Source organism: Nycticebus coucang, chromosome 23 (assembly GCF_027406575.1).
Source record: "Nycticebus coucang isolate mNycCou1 chromosome 23, mNycCou1.pri, whole genome shotgun sequence".
Classification (NCBI taxonomy): Eukaryota; Metazoa; Chordata; class Mammalia; order Primates; family Lorisidae; genus Nycticebus; species Nycticebus coucang.
Window position 1 is genome coordinate 36,561,495 of NC_069802.1, and position 17,204 is coordinate 36,578,698.

Genomic DNA, 17,204 nt, shown 5'->3' on the forward strand with positions numbered 1-17,204 from the left:
TGTCTGTCCGCCGAGGAGCCCTCTGGGAAGTGGAGTCTGGCAAGTAGAAGCGCGCTGCTCTGAGGCCTGTGGGAGGCCGGCTCTGCGGCGCCCAGGGTAACGCGCACGCGCAGTTCCAGTCCCGGCTGCGGACTCCGCTCATTGTGTCCGGACTGACATGTGGAGGCCGCGTTCTCTCGCTGCCGGCAGGGGCTCCTCCGAGGGCAGCCCAGGGGCGACCAGGCCTAGTGGCCACGCCGCAGGGCGACAGCGGGCGCGGTCGTGGGGCGGCCGGGCCTGGGGAGAAGGGTGGAGGGAAGGCTAGGAGGGCCGGGTCCTGCTGCCTTCTGAAGGACGCTGGTCTGATTTCCCAAACTTCCCGAAATGTGTGTCCAAGGTTCGATTCCAAGCAGAGAGGGGAGGACAGCCGGTGTGGGCATCTCGGGTTTGGGGCGCAGGCCTGTGAGTGCACGTGGAGGAGGAGGGGGTCGGCGCCTCCCGGTGTCTTGGAGCAGATCCGAGAACCCGGTTCACGCTCAGGGGTGGCTCCAAGTCCTGAGTGGGGATCTCGCCGGGGCGGGGGCACCGGCCGTGCAGCCTGCGGCCGCTCAGACTTCTCACCTCCTCGCCCCGACACACAAGTGCGCGCTCCTGGCACACCTCTGACTCCAGGTCACCCACCCTGGGCCCAGGGAACGAGAAGCCTGAGGCCAGAGAAGGGGCTTGCCTGAAAGACTCGGACAGTGAAGATCCTCCTTGTTAGCCCCCTCCCTCCCTCTTCCTCCCCTCGCCGCCTTAGGCAGCGGTTCCAGGAGGAGACACAGTTCTCTTGAGACCTCACAGAGGCCAAGAGTGGGTAGAAAGCGTGAAAATTGGGGCTGGAAAGGGAGGACGTGGAGAATCTAACAGGAAAAAGCAGTCGTGTGGTGAGTTGTCACTCTCCAGTGAAGGCAAGCAGAAGTCCCTCGGCAGCTGGAGAAAGAACTGGGAGCAAAAAGGACCAAAGAATTGCCTGCTAGGGGTACAGGAAACTTCGAGTGTGAATGCCGGCAGTGGCTCAGGACTGCTGCCTGATCTTCTGACCCAGTCCTCTCTCGCAGGTGTGTGGACGCTGCCGGCCTGAGGCATCCTGCAGGTGCTGAGCCCCACACCTCCCTGGCTGCCGGTCCTTCGCCTGTCTGTAAGAGGCGCCTCAGTAGAGAATGGCCGTCAGCCACCTGCCAACCACAGTGCAGGTGAGTGGGGGTTTCTTCCCCCTAAATTTGAAGGGAGGGGGTTTCCCAGAACCAGCAGCTTTCTTCCCAGTCCAGGCTCACCCAGGCACCTGAGCTCAGTTGCCATCCTCCTTCCCTCACCCCTCTGTGTATGGGGCTCATCCTGGTGGTATGGGAGCTCACCAACTTGCGAAAGTAACTTGTTGAAGATCAGGTAAGTGACACAGCTGGGACTGGATCTCAGGTTTGTGTGAAATGAACATCTGCACTCCTTGCGCCAGCAAGTAGATTAGGGGTTTAAAGTGGTTAGGGCATTACTTCTCTTTCCAGTAAATTAGGGGATTTACTGGACTTTTTTTATTATTATTACATTTTGGCTTTTTACCATAGAATATTGGGTACTGGTGTAATTATTCAAAAGACTGCTTGCAAGAAGTTAAGGGTATTCCTAAAGAGCTTTGAACGGTCCTAGCCTCTTTAGAATTAAGTGTGAACTCCACTCTGAAGGGGCAGCATTTGAGTGTATAAATTCTGGTGCATTTGGTAAAATTGTTCTAGTTTCTACACATTTAAACCCTCCCAGGACAGGAGTGCATGGCAGGAATCTTTAGAAGGGATGAGCAGCCAGGTGAGGGGCTAAGTTCAGCACAGCCACCACTCCTCCTAGTCCCCCTCCATGTCTGGGTTTCTAACTTGACCTATCTCAGGCACCCCCACTTGTGTGAAACCTGTCTCCACCCATGATGCCAGTCTACTGTGAGATTTCCCCTCCCTAATCTTTTTCTTCATGGGGGAAGAAATCCTCAGGACCATAACAAAAGTACAGGTGTTTGGGAGACAGGTAGAGAAAGAAAGCAGGCCAGAAACCAAGTTGCATGATTACAGCAACCCCCTTCTCGCGCTCCTGTAAATCCTCATTACCCTGACAAGAGTACAGCCATCCTCGAGGACAGTAATGATAGAAAGCAGGTCAGAGACCAAATGGGATGGTCACAGAAGCTCTCTTCCCACCCTCCTGAAAATGCTTTAAGGCTGGTAGCATCAGAATCTCCTACCCTGGTCCTGGCCCAGCATCCCTCAAAAAAAGAAAAGAAGAATGCCTGCCCTGAGGTCCAGTGGGTAGCTGAATTTAAGGGGGGCAAATATAACAAAAGAATGAGGATAGTGAAATTCACAAGGTATTGTGAATGGGAATGCTGAGTCAGTTTTTTCCTCAGGCAAGTTCGAAGACTGACATTTTTCCAGGTGTTTACCAGTCCTTCGGCCTGATTGTTCATCCTTCCAGGACACAGGAATCACTTAAGTCTTAAAGGAACATTCTAAAAGATAAAGGAGCTGCAGAAATGTAAAGAGAAAGAATTTACATTTTCTTTGGTCTGTTGGGTTCCTCACTGGGTTATGAAAACACATCCACAAGGGTGGCTGGCTGTTGGCCAGAGAAAGAAAGCAGGCGGAGACATTATTGAAAACCCGTGAGGCAACCACTGTTCTATTTTCACTATAAATATGACCATCTTTACACCTGCCATGTATCAGGGCTTGGTGCAGGTAATGGCAACCTGATTCACACTTAGGCAAGAGCAGACGTTTACTGGAAAGACACTGAGGTATTTCCAAGTATAAATGCAAAAGTACAAGTACAACTGGACTTTGGCTACTGGAGTTTGGTTTAGAATAATCCAAAAGTCCATTCCCTCAGGCCTACCAGGTTCTCCTCAGGGCTCCTACATGCCTCTTCCTCAGTGTACACCAGTTCCCATGGCCTCTTGGCCAGCCAGGAAGACCTGTGCTGTAAGAGCTACAGAGTTTTACATGTCAGAGTTCAAGTACTCTGATGGAGATTTTTCTCTCTGTCCCTATCTCAGAGTTTCCAAGGAAGGACCAATCATAGGGAACAAGATTCTGTTGTATGGAACGACCATTTCCATGGAGAGTGTGTGTGTGTGTGTGCACATATGTGTGATACTGGGGTGGGCAGGTGAGCAGCTGAAGAAAAGGGGGGGTCCAAACAACAAACTGTAGGTCTGAGTACATGGGCCCCATTGTAGATGGGAAGATGGGTAGAGAAATGGTCTGCACCTTCTTGGAGTTACCAGTCCAGTGCAGGAGACTGAAAGTAAACCCAAAACCACAAATAAAATGGACAGTACTTTCATGGGCCCCTATAGGTGACTCCAGGAGCCATTAGGGAAGGCTGTGCCAAGGGAGTCATGTCTAAGCTGAGATGGGAGTAGGATTTGGTCCTGGAGGCTAGGGGTAGGGTGGAGGTAGAGCAGCTGGGCAATTAGAGGGAGATGGGAAAGAGTGTTCTGGACAAAATGAACAGTGGTGTGATGTCCCAGTCCTGAGGAACCAGGTCTTCACTACGATATGTGTTTGTTTGTTTTTTCAAAGTGGGAAGCAAAGTCTGGTACAATGCTGGGCCCTCAGGAGACCCCCAAGGAAGTGCTTAACTTGTCAGGGAGCATTAGCTCCCTCTGTGCATCCGGAGTCTCCACGAGCTCCCGGGGGCAGCCGGTCTCAGCCTGCCTCGGGGAACCACGTGCAGGGGCAGGCCCCGCTCAGTGGGAATGGTAACTGTTGCAGGAATCCGTGACCTTCAAGGATGTGGCTGTGCTCTTCACCCGTGAGGAGTGGGGGCACCTGAGCCCCGCCCAGAGGACCCTCTACCGGGATGTGATGCTGGAGAACTACAGCCACTTGGTCTCACTGGGTAAAGTGGGGGCCTCAGAAGCTTCCTCTTCCTTAGGGGGATCTCTTTGGGACCCTTAAACTGATGCCATGTAGAAGATTGGGTTGGAAACAGGCCAGTTGAGGAAGTTATCTTCAAGGCAACGACTTACCTACCCTTAGCATCTGGGGCCCAGCCTTCTAGGAGTCCAAGTACAGATGCCTCAAAAGGGATTAGGGTACAGATCTTACCTGTCTGGCATGGAGAGGAACAGGGAGATAGATTGTGTGAGGGCCAAGCCTTCTTTTCCTCCTGCTGGGAACATATCACCACCCCAAACCTCCTATCAAGTCACCTTTTCTAGGAAGTTCAGAGAACCAGGCCTTATCCATACCTGTGATTTTTATCCCTGGTATGAACACATGTGGTTCATTTTTTTAACTCTCAAAAACAGGACTCTTAGGACCCAAACCAGACATGTTTTCTCAGATGGGAAAAGGAGAAGAATGGATGCCAGAGGATGCCTTGGGAGGCTTCTGTCTTGGTAAGAGTCAGGTGCGTGGGCAGTGCTGGGAGGAGTCACCTGGGGGCAGGCACAGAGGCTCAGCAGATGTGCTGGCCTGTGGCTGGAGAAATGAGTCTTTTTCCCCTTTTGTTCACCTCAGCACCTGTGGCCACATCTGTCAAAGGGCACGCTGCCAAAATGTGGTGCCCCTTTCTTGGAGCGGGTGGTGCCTCCCCTGAGACTCTCCTCTATGACTTTCTCCTCTCACTGTTCCGCATCCATTAATAGTCTTTGGTTTAGAAAAGACCTTACATGCCATCTGGGCGGTTCTGTCCCTCTCCCAAGCATGAGCATCCTGTTGGCATCTGGCAGTGTCATCTCCGCCCTCACCTGTCTTGTGAGGAGCGGTCACTCCGATGACACAGCAGGGCATATTAAAAATGCCTTAGTTTGGTTGTAATACAAGGTATAATTTCAAAGGCTATTCAGAATGCTACTGGAAGTAGTTGAAAGATGTTTTTTCTTAACAGTCCAGCCACCGTGCCAGACTACAGGTGCCATGAGGACCAGGTTTATTGCACATTTTGCTGTAATGTTCATACCTATTACAGTGCTTGCCACCTAGTAAATGGAATAGATGTTGCCTGGGAGTACAGAGACCTTGACAGTTTTGGTCTGTTACTCACCTTTAGATGCCCGGCATGTCTGGTAGCTTAAGGTTAAGGGGTGTGTCTTTTCCCTTTAACCCCCAATATTCAAGAGAGCTTAGTGCCCTCTCCAAGATACTACAGTGTTTCACTCTCAGACAGCATTTGCAGGCTGCAAAATATTTTTACATACCTTTTGTTATTCATTTTTCCAGTAAAGTAGTCAGAAATTTATATATTACGTAAATAACTATATACCTAGAATGTCTAGAATTCAATCTGTTGTAGAATTTAAATATCCTAGGAGCCAGGTGTGAGTTCAGCTACTCAGAAGGCTGAAGCAGGAAAATTACTTAGTTCAGGAGTTCAAGACTAGCCTGGGGCGGCACCTGTAGCTCACTGGGTAGGGCGCCGGCCACATACACTGAGGCTGGCAGGGCTAAACCCAGCCCAGACCAGCTAAACAACAAGGACAACTGCAACAACAACCATAACAAAAAAAAAAAAAATAGCTGGGCCTTGTGGCAAGTGCCTATGGTCCCACCTACTTGGGAGGCAGAAGCAAGAGAATTGCTTAACCCCAAGAGTTTGAGGTTGCTATGAGCTATGACACCATGGTATTCACCCAGGGTGTCTCAAAAAAAAGACCAGGCTGGGGGTGGATCATTTGTGCCCCAATTGTTCAAGGCCAGTCTGGGCAATACAGTAAGACCCCAACTCAAAAAAACCCAAAAAATCTTAATCCCAAAACTGTTAACAAAAACAATCTTTCAACTTATTCCAGTAGCACTCTGAATAGTCTTTGAAATTATATGTGGTATTACAGCCAAACTAAGGCATTTTTTAATATACTATGTTATACACACAGGGTTATAACAAACAAAAAGGAGGGGAAATAAAAGAAATTCATCCATAAAGAAATTTATGCCACTCTGGCAAACAAACTCTTCATATGCGAGTTATTCAGTCATCCGTTCATTCACCATTAACACTAATTCTTCACTGCACTTGTGTTTGAGGAATAGGAAGATGAAGAAGGACTTTTATGCTTAGAGGGATTTTGCAGTCAGGTGTGAGTGATGACCTTGAAGACGCAACTGGCTGTAGTTCAATACCCCAGGTCCCTCCCAGCCTTCTGTTCCAGCGTAGTTAGCCACTCAGACCTAGGAAGAAGTCCTATTTTGTATCTCCCAATAAAATTTTATTCTTTGCCCACATTTCCCATTAAAGTTGTATTTTTTTTTTTTTTAATTTTTTTTGCAGTTTTTGGCTGGGGCTGGGTTTGAACCCGCCACCTCCGGCATACGGGGCTGGCGCCCTACTCCTTTGAGCCACAGGCACTGCCCCTAAAGTTGTATTTTTTTAATAGAACTATCTCTTTTTGATTTTTAATTGGAAATTACTGCTGTAAAGAAATGCATTCCAAATGTTTATTCCCCTCTCATCACTTCCTAATTCATATTCATTCTTAAAATACTTAATGGATTCCTTTTTATTAATAGTTTTTGGTTTTTCTGTTTCATTTCTTTTAATGACTGGCAAAGACTTCAAAGGCTGTATAAAGCAATGATTAGTAGAGGTGGGGGGTTGGTTTTTTGTTTTTTGAGATAGTGTCACTTTGTCACCCTTGGTAGAGTGCCCTGGCCTCATAGCTCACAAAACCCTCAATCTCATGAGCTCAAGAGATCCTCCTGCCTCAGCCTCCCAAGTAGGTGGGACCACATACGCCCACCACCACATCTGGCTAGTTTTTTTGGTTTTGTTTTTTGAAAGAGGAGAAGAGGCATACAAATTTATTAAAGTACAGGAGCAGAAATCACTGAGTGATTACCCCAACTCCCCCAATGGGGTATAAAAGCTCATATAACCTTTTTCACAGGGAAAGGAGGAGATGGGTAATGTAGACAATTATTTGAGGAGCAGTACATGATTATTAGGAACAACCAATAGATCCAGGAGATAGAAATTAACTTGCCAAGAGGCAAGCAGGCAGGCATATCTAGTAGAAAAATCCATCCAGGTGTGGTTGCATTCTTCAGTCTTCTTTGCTGTAGACCTTGAGGTAACAGGGAGCAGAATGAAGGCAACTATGAGTTTTTCGGTAAGAAGCATTCTTGTTCAGACTAGGAAATTCCAGAGAAAGTCCCTCCCTACTTGGTCAGTTTACTTGGCCCTGGTGTACTTTGTGACATCCTTGGTGCCCTCGGACACAGCATGCTTGGCCAGCTCTCCAGGAAGCAGCAGGTGCACGGCTGTCTGAATCACTCTGGAGGTAATAGTCGAGCGTTTGTTGTCATGGGCACCCGCGATGCACTCAAAGTTGTTGTTGACGAAGGAATTCATGATGCCCATGGCTTTAGAGAAGATGCCGGTATCTGGGTGGACCTGCTTCAGCACCTTGTACACACACTGAGTAACTCTCCTTACGGCTGCCCTTGGCTCTTCTTGCCATCCTTATTCTGGGCCTTGGTCACATCTTTCTTGGAGCCCTTCTTCAGAGCAGGAGCAGACACTGCCAGCTCAGGCATGATGAAGAGAAAAAGACAGCCAACGCAGAAACAGCGAGAAGAAAATAACGTCCATCTGGCTAGTTTTTCTGTTTTAGTTGAGATGGGGTCTCTTGCTCAGGCTGGTTTTAAACTCCTGAGCTCAGTCAGTCCACCCACCTCAGCCTCCCAGAGTGCTGGGATCTCAGGCTGAGCCCTCATGCTGAACCCCCATGCCTGGCCTATCTTGTGGTTTTAATTTGCCTGTCCTTCATTATTAGTGAAGTCTTTTCATGTACGTATTGGTAATTTTTGTCCTATGACATATATTTCTATTCTTTGCCCATTTTTTATTCCAGTTTTCTATTCATTCATAGAAGTTCAGTGTATGTTCAGGAATCTGTACTTCAGTACAGATAGAATCTTGTCTCTTTATGAATGAAAATTCTTTTTTTTTTTTTTTTTTGTAGAGACAGAGTCTCACTTTATGACCCTCGGTAGAGTGCCGTGGCCTCACACAGCTCACAGCAACCTCCAACTCCTGGGCTTAAGTGATTCTCTTGCCTCAGCCTCCCAAGTAGCTGGGACTACAGGCGCCCACCACAACGCCCGGCTATTTTTTGGTTTTGCAGTTTAGCCGGGGCCAGGTTTGAACCTGCCACCCTTGGTATATGGGGCCGGCGCCTTACCCACTGAGCCACAGGCGCCGCCCATGAATGAAAATTCTTAAGTAAAACATACCAGCCTTTATCTTCTTTATTCTTAGTGCTTTTTGTGTTCTATCTAAATAATCCTTTCTACCCTTAGACCCATGAGGGAAGGACTTTGTCTTGTTTGCTGTTACAACTCAGCACACAAGATCTCTGTGTGTATTTGTTGAATGACAGAATGAATTTCTGATATTTACTTTTGTCTTTTTCTGTGTGAGTCTTGTCAAAGGTGTGTCTTTTGTGTGTGTTAGACTTTTAAATAAATATTTGACTTTGCTGATCCTTTCTATTTGTTCTTAATTTCCTTTTTATTTACTGTTTCTTTCCTTCAATTTTTTTGAAGTTCATTTTATTTTTTTTCTTTTCAGTATTTATTTTTTATCAAAGTAACACACACATTTAGTTTAACGAAACTGCAAGGTTTCCTATTTCCCCCTTTCCAGAAGTAACCACTATCACTTCTTTCAGCTGATTACTGGGTATATCTGCGTCCGCGTCTCTAATACGTTTGTTGCTACCTCTTGACTTTTCAGTTCTAGACAGTATTTATTGAATTCTTTCTAAACACAGCCACACCACCCCTCCTTATTAACCTTTATCCCCTCTGTAGTGTCCCTTTGATTAGATGAATAATCCATGTTTGCATTCTCACTGCTAGTCGTAACTGAGCCGCGTGCTGCATCACGACAGCTGCTGCTTTCCTGTTCCCAGAGTGCATTGGCTCTTGGCTTATGCACATTGCTCATTTGGTCTTGGCTCTGACTTGTGCGTTATGGAAGGGCAGCCTTCTGTGTCTGATGTCCAGCTGGCATCCTGCAGATCCCCTCCGTCCTGGACTGGGCTCACTGTGTCCTTCCAGCCTTCTCAGTCTGCTCTCTTCTTCTGGGGACACACATCTTCCAGTAGTTTCCTAAGAGAGGGTGCACAGCACTGTAAACTGGCATGTCTGTAAACATCCTTTGTTCTCCCTAACACTTTATGAATCATTTAACTGAATACAATTCAGCATTGAAATCATTTTCTTTCCGAATTTTGACATGTCTCCATTGTTTTCTGGACCTCAGGGTGCTGTTAAGAAATCCAGTTACTCTGATTGTTAAACCATTTGTGACTTTTTTTCCCTCTCTGAAAACTTGCTGGCTTTTCCCATTGACTGTGGTCACCTTAAGTTTCTCAGTGACATACCTTAGTGTGGCTCCATTTTTATCCATCAAGCATTTAGTGAGCATTTCCACCTAAATTCCTGCCCTTTGAATCTAGAACATTTTCTTCTGTTACTGTTTGATTTCCACCTTCAGTTTGCTCTTTCCTCTTTGTGGAATAGATGACAATAATGTTGGACATCCTGGACAGGTCTTCCAATTTTCTTTTTATTAAAACTCCTATCTTGTAGAATATAAATGTCTTAACACAATAACTAAGAAAATGCCATGAAGGCAATGTTAACCAGTTTGATGAAAATATTTCAAATTGTATATAAAACCAGCACATTGTACCCCATGATTGCATTAATGTACACAGCTATGATTTAATTTTAAAAAAAACTCCCATCAGGGTGGCACCTGTGGCTCAAGGAGTATGGTGTCGGTCCCACATGCCAGAGGTGGCGGGTTCAAACCTAGCCCTGGCCAAAAATCACAAAAAAAAAAAAAAAAAAAACCATCATTTATGCTTTTTTGTCATTGTTCTACATTCTGACAGACTCTGTCAATTTTGCCTTCCAACTCATATTGAAGTGTTTTAAGTAATTTTTAATCATCTTCATTTGCAGTATAAATTATATGCAGTAAAAATTGACCAGTTTTAAGTATAAAATTTGATTCGTTTTGACAAATTTATACAATTATGTAACCATTGCCCAATCAAGAAAAATAAATTTTTGTTATCTTCTCTGCAGTTAATTCGCCCCCAGCCCTCACTGATCTACATTCTGTCACCAGGAGCTCACCCTTTCCGGGACTTCATGTGACTGGAATTACAGTATGTGCTCTGGTATCTGAACTCTCCCACTTATCATACATCTTTGAAACTCATCCTGCTGTGTCGCATATCCGCAGCTCCCCACTCCCGCCATTAGCATCCCGCTGTGTGGAGACCCCAATTTCTTCATCCAGCCATCACTAGTGAGCTCTTGAGTTGTTTTCAGTTTGGGGCCCAAGCACCACCATGAACTTTCTCTCAAACAAGTGTTTACATGGATATATTTTCAGTTCATGTTTTTGGCAGGTATGTTTTCATTGGGAGTAGGATTACTGGTTGAATGCTAAGTGTGTGTTTAACTTTATAATAAACTGAGAAATTTTTTTCAAAGTGAACACTCTGTTTTGTATTCTGAGTGCACTGGGCAGGGCCTCTCTAGCACAGTGGTAAATAGCTGGTGTGGGGGCCGTCTTTGCCATGTGCCCTGACTTGGGAGGAGCATTCAGTCTTTCTCCTTTGAGTATGATGCCCTTTATCAGGTTGACGAAGTTTATACCCATTCCTGGTTTGAGGAGTTTTATCATAAATGGATACTAAATTTTGCCAGATGTTTTTCTGAATCCTTAAGATAATGCTATAATTGATATAGTGAATTACATTGATTGGGGAGGTTGGGAGTCTTTTTGAAGACATGTTGCCCAGTCTGGTCTTGAATTCCTGGGCTCAAACGATCCTCCCACCTCAGCCTCCTGAATAGCTGGAGCTATAGGCCTGCTCCCCCATTTGGTTTCAAATGTCAAACCAAATTTGTATTTCTGGGGTAAATCAAATTTAGTCTTGATTTATTATCTTTTATAAATGTTACTGGATTTAATTTGCCAATTATTTGTTAAGGATTTTACATTGGTTTTCATGAGGTGTATTAGTCTGTAGTTTCCTTTCCTTCTAATATCTTTGGAAAGCCTCACAAAATAAATTGGGATGTGTCCCCTATTGTTTTCTGGGGAAATTTGTGTAGTAATGGTGTTATTGCTTCACTTACTTTGGAAAACTAATGAAATCTTCTGGACCAGGAGTAAAAGACTTGTGGGTCAGCTTGTTTCGTTTTATTTTTTTCCTGAGCCCATTCTTCTGCAGAAATGTGGGGCAATTTTAAACTGCAGGTTCAGTGTGTGCAGCTGTCTTATCTTTGTGGCTCATAGACTGTAGCTACCTCTGCCTTCCCAGTGCTGATCTCTGCCCTTGATTCCCTGAGATTACCAGGCTTGTTTTGGTCCTGTGACCTAGAATCTAGGTCTGGGGACTAAGCTGGGGCATCCATCAGTCTCACCTTGTTCTTGTTTGTTTTCTCTCAAGGGTCACCTTCCTTTGTTGCCATTTGTCCATTGCCTAAAAACAGTTGTTCTGCATTTTCTCATTCTTTGAAAGCCTTTGTTCTTATTTTACAGTTATCTTATCTCTAAAGATACCGATTTTCAAAAACAGTTTCTTCTCCCACCATAGGCTCTGTTTTCTCTAATTTTTTGTTTGATTCTTTTGTTCTAATTCTGTTGTAATTCTTATTCTTAACTGTTTTCTAAAGCATTAATCACAGTTTGTTGGGTTTGTTTGTTTGTTTTTAAGAGACAGATTCTCACTTTGTCACCCTCGGTAGAGTGCTGTGGTATCACAGCTCACAATAACCTCCAGCTCTTGGGCTTAGGTGATTCTCTTGCCTCAGCCTCCAAGTAGCTGGGACTACAGGTGCCTGCTACAACGCCTGACTATTTTTGTTGTTGTTGTTGCAGTTTGGCCAGGGAGGGGTTCAAACCTGCCACTTTCCATATATGGGGCCAGTGCCCTACCTACTGAGCCATAGGCGCCACCCAATCACAGTTATTTTAAAATCTATATATGCTAACTCTCTTATCTGGGTCTGTGGTTCTTTCTCTATTGTCTCCTTTTTCTGTTCATACAATGTCTTAGCATTCCTGGTATATTTTGACGATTGCCTGACTTTATTTATGGAGGAGTGCAGAAGCTCTGGGTGTTATTTTCCTCCAGAGAAGATTTGCCTTCTCCTTTGGTAGGTAGCCAGAGTGCAAGCAAACCATCTTCAGCCAGTCAGGGACTGCACCAGGTGGAGGCTGGGTACAGTGTTTGTAAAGCTCTGTCAGCTTTTGTTCACCCTCACAGCCAGGTGGTAGCCCCAGGTGAGAGCTTCACATGTTTGCTATGACCCCTTGGAAAGTCCTGAACTTTCTGGTTCCATGGTAACAAAACACAGTAGACAATTCTGGATTGCAGCGTAACTTTAGTCTTTTGCTCTGCAGAGCTTAAAAATTCAGTAAATTGTTTGAGAGACAAAACACTAAGTGTTGGGATCACCTCTGTATATTTCCCTTTGCTCCCAAATGTTAGATTATTAACTCTGTCTCTGGTAACGTCTCATATCTTCAGATAGATATCCTTTTTTTCCGATTCAGATTTTGTAGTTGTTCTGCAGAAATACTGGTCGGCCACAAGCTACTCTATTTTGGCCAGAAGTCAAAGTTCTTTATGTTTTGAGTTTTGGCAGTACTGGTGTTTAACTTTGATCATCTTTTGTTTTGAGCATGGATGTATTATTCTGAGCTCAACAGGATTTCAGCTTTAAAATATACTTGCTTATCTTTCTTTTCTGTAAGTAATTTAATTATAGTTTTTTGTATAAGATTTTCTAAAGTGAGTGGGAAAGGGAACTGATGAGGAAGGCTTGTTCTTGATAAGATTTCCTACGAACTTCTTTATCATCTTTGTTTAGAATCTAGTCTTCAGTACATGTAGTCCCCAAGGTACAAACATCTGACTTACATACAACTCACACTTACAAGTGGAGGCTATTACAGGTAATAGGTAACCAAACCTGTTCCAATTTTCCTCATGTAGCTCCCACATTATTCGTGTGGGTTTGGAAAAATTGCTTTCTCAGCACAATAGAGGTCCTTATTTTATCACATTAGTAGATTCGAGCATATCACACAGCCTGTCCATCTGAATGCTCACATGAACACATGAAAATGCTGGCTTTAGTAGTTAAAAGTTGAGGGTTTTTCCTATCAAGTGTTGACCTCTGGTTTCTTGATTTCTTAAGGCCACATCTGGGTTGTCTTCAGACCACATGCTTTTTCTCATCTATTAGCAGAGTGTAGTCTGTGTCAGGTTTTTTTATTTGGGGTTTGGAAAGGCAAGTAACATTTCTTATCATACAGCAAATAAGTGTTGTACTCAAGATCCAGCTCCCTGCACTCCACTGCTGCTGAGGGCCTATTTTCACTTCTCTTCCCCCTTCCTTCCTTATTTTCTGCCTTCACTTTAAGACATCTTCGATTGCAAGTACAAGTTGGATCTATCAGGTATAGACCACAAATGTCTTAACACTAATTGGGTAAATGAGGTGAAGGCTATTTTAATTAGTAGGATATAAGCACTCCAATTTGTACAAATAATCAACACATTTAATCACATGATCTATGTACAAATGACTTAATAAAAAATAAATAAAAGAAATCTTCGAAACTGCAACCTCTTTGTTGGGGCCCATCTTGATGTTTCACTTGTATAAACAGACATCTGTATTTTTAATGTCTTTCAGACTGGATGGCTGTGCCTGTGAGTAGGAAATCTTTCAAGGCAGGTATCCCTGAAGAACTGGATCAATGGACACTGAAGGAGAGATTCAGTAGAGGCAGTGACTGGAAATGTGCTGTCCTGCTGGAATGCCAGTGTGGGGACCAGGACACCAGTTTACAACAAGTGTCTCCTACTCTCCAGAGCACCCCATCTGGGCTGAGTAGTCAGAAGTGTGGTGCATCTGGGAAGGGCTGCACCGTGAGCTCCTCTCTCATACAAAGTCAGGGGTTTCAGCCTCACGAAAAAGCCTTTGAGTGTAGTGAGTGTGGAAAAGTCTTCTCTAAGAGTTCAACTCTTGAAAAACATCAGAAAATTCATACTGAACAAAATACAAGTCAGAAAACTCATATTAAAGAGAAACGATATGAGTGTCGAGAATGTGGGAAAGCCTTTCACCAGAGTACACACCTCATTCATCACCAAAGAATTCACACTGGTGAGAAACCCTATGAATGTAAGGAATGTGGGAAGGCCTTTTCGGTGAGCTCCTCACTCACGTACCACCAGAAGATTCATACTGGAGAGAAACCTTTCGAATGCAACTTATGTGGAAAAGCTTTTATCCGAAACATACACCTTGCACATCATCATAGAATACATACTGGAGAAAAACCTTTCAAATGTAATATATGTGAAAAAGCCTTCGTGTGCAGGGCACATCTTACCAAACATCAGAATATTCATAGTGGAGAGAAACCCTATAAATGTAATGAATGTGGGAAAGCCTTTAATCAGAGTACCAGTTTTCTGCAGCATCAGAGAATTCACACTGGAGAGAAACCCTTTGAATGTAATGAATGTGGAAAGGCCTTCAGGGTGAACTCTTCCCTTACTGAACATCAGAGAATTCATACTGGAGAGAAGCCTTACAAATGTAATGAATGTGGGAAAGCCTTCAGGGATAATTCCTCCTTTGCACGACATCGGAAAATTCACACTGGAGAGAAACCTTACAGATGTGGGTTGTGTGAGAAAGCCTTCAGGGACCAATCAGCCCTTGCCCAGCATCAGAGAATTCATACCGGGGAAAAACCTTATATATGTAATATATGTGAAAAAGCCTTCAGCGACCATTCAGCCCTTACCCAACATAAGAGAATTCATACTAGAGAAAAACCTTACAATTGTAAGATCTGTGGGAAAGCCTTTATCCGAAGCACACACCTCACTCAACACCAGAGGATTCACACAGGAGAGAAACCCTATAAATGTAATAAATGTGGGAAGGCTTTTAACCAGACCGCAAACCTCATTCAGCATCAGAGACATCATATTGGAGAGAAGTAATACAAACACAGTTTGGCAGAGCTTCGAGACTGAACATAAGAGAATCCAGGTTAGAGAATGACTGAAAGCTTACACCAAGATAGTCACTTTATTTGATAAGAGTCACATTTCACAGTATTGTGAGTTTGAAAATTTAAGAATGGCAAACACTCAGTCTTTAGTGCTTCCTCCAGTGAATAGCAGTTAAGAGAAACTATAAAATTGTAAAAATTAAGGTTGAATCGTATGCAGAAGAACAAAAAACTAAAAAGGTCAACAAGCATTCCACTGTCCTGGATTCTCACATAAGAGGGTTGCCGCCTTTCATGGAAACCACAGTTCTCACCCACCTCCTGATACGCACTGTAAAAAGAAATGCAGCCACTATGCAGCAGCCAGGAGTTACCTACTGGGCTTCTCACCTTCTACTTCAAACCAGCTTTTGTCAGATCTCTGACCTGTGTGTCCCCTACATACTACCTATATTGTCCTGGGACACTCTTCTGACTCAGCAACTCCTTACTGTTCACACTGGGTCACTTGTGCCGCATTTGCCCTGGAGAGTGTGATGACCTTATCTTAGCATCAACCACCATTCTGGACAGTGTACCCAAACCTAGCTTTCAGGACTTAGGATTTCTGTCTGGGAGACAAAATTGAATGACAATTTTCAAGTTACTCAGTTCCTTTAGGCCTCAGCTTGAGTCTAACCCTGGGATGGCCCCTACCCTGCTGTGGTCTTGCACTGTAATTGGTTCCTCAGTGCACGTCTGTCAGGCTTATCCTGTTGTGTGAGGATCCCACCTGCCTGGTGGGAATTCCAGGACACTTACACCTCTGACTTTTCCTTCTGTGCAGTTGACATGAGGTGAGATCCCCAAGGCCAGCTCTCAAAATGCTTGACCTACTGTTTCCCATTGGCTGTATGGTGCTGCGCTGTGTCCCCTATATGCGAGTTTATATAGTGTGCTTGCTACTCCCAGAACACAGCTACTCCTGCCTGGTCCTTCCCCACTTTAGTCTGGATTTCTTAAGGTATTGATGCTGTGTGCACAGGAGAGCAGTGAGCTTTGGATTTCTGCTTCTGCATTTGAAAGTGGTCATTTCCTCCATCTGGGTATGCTACTACTTACAAGGCTGCTGTTCTGACAGTGGTAAACAACATGTTGAGCAATTCCATGGGTCAAGAAGTGGTTGGTGGGCCGGGCATGGTAGCTCACACCTGTAATCTAGCACTCTGGGAGGCCAGGGGTAGTGGATCACTGAGCTCCAGAGTTCAAGACCACCCTGAGCAAAATAGACCCTATCTCTACTAAAAATAGAAAAATTAGCCCCATGTTGTGCCAGATACCTGTAGTCTCAGCTACTCAAGAGCCTGAGGAAAGAGGATTGCTTGAGCCCAGGAGTCTGAGGTTCCTGTGAGCTACAATGATGCCACAGCACTCAACTGAGGGCAACAGAGTTAGGGGACAGAAACTAGATTTAGGTCACTTTGGCTTCAAAGCTGCTGGAAGCTTCTAACCTAGAGTCCATTGAGTTTAAAGCCCAAGTGACCCAAATCTAGCTTTCATCTTTACTAGATGCCACCAGCATCTCCTGTTAGGTATTAGTAACTCATAGTTATCCCTTATCTCTAAATTAAGAAAAAAAAAAGTGGTCAGTGGCACCATTGACATCTGGCACAGACTGGCCCCTGCCTAAAAGTGTGAGTGATACGCAGGTCCTCAGTGCAGTGTGCTCCCCATCTCTAATCTGCTGTGCCTCAGTGGACACCACAGAAATAAAAGCATCCATGGGCCTGGGCACGCAGCCTGTGGGGGCACTTCCTTCCCCACAGGGATGGCAAGAGTCTGCACCACTGCAACCTGGGACACCACACAGTGAAATTAAGTAAATCACCATTCTTGAAAGCAAAGTAGTGGGTTCCTGGCTTGTGGAAGTGCTGTCCATCAAGTTGGGCAGCCTGCTGGCCTTCAGGGTGCTGCACAAGAAGAGGATATTTCTGTCATGGTAGAACTCAATGGACTCTAGGTTGGCAGCTTCCAGCAGCTTCGAAGCCCAAGTGACCTAAATCTAACTTCCATCTTTACTAGATACTACCAGGATCTCCTGTTAGGTTATTAGTAACTCATACTTTACCCCCCTGTTAACGCTG

General features: G+C 44.8%; 1 protein-coding gene across 5 annotated transcripts; it reads left to right on the top strand.

The window, feature by feature from the left end:
- Positions 1-76: 76 nt before the first annotated feature.
- ZNF454 (zinc finger protein 454) lies at positions 77-16,852 on the top strand. Of its 5 annotated transcripts, none has more exons than XM_053577603.1 (5): positions 77-96; positions 1,080-1,214; positions 3,780-3,906; positions 4,319-4,408; positions 13,746-16,852. In XM_053577603.1, exons 2-5 carry the CDS (start codon positions 1,182-1,184, stop codon positions 15,068-15,070), a joined length of 1,575 nt encoding a protein of 524 aa, XP_053433578.1. In that variant the 5' UTR covers positions 77-96; positions 1,080-1,181; the 3' UTR covers positions 15,071-16,852. The 5 variants fall into 5 exon arrangements, with proteins under 5 accessions (XP_053433578.1, XP_053433577.1, XP_053433576.1 ...); XM_053577602.1 differs by lacking the exon at positions 77-96 and adding an exon at positions 117-376; XM_053577601.1 differs by lacking the exon at positions 77-96 and having other exon boundaries at positions 117-1,214.
- The last annotated feature ends 352 nt before the right edge of the window (positions 16,853-17,204 follow it).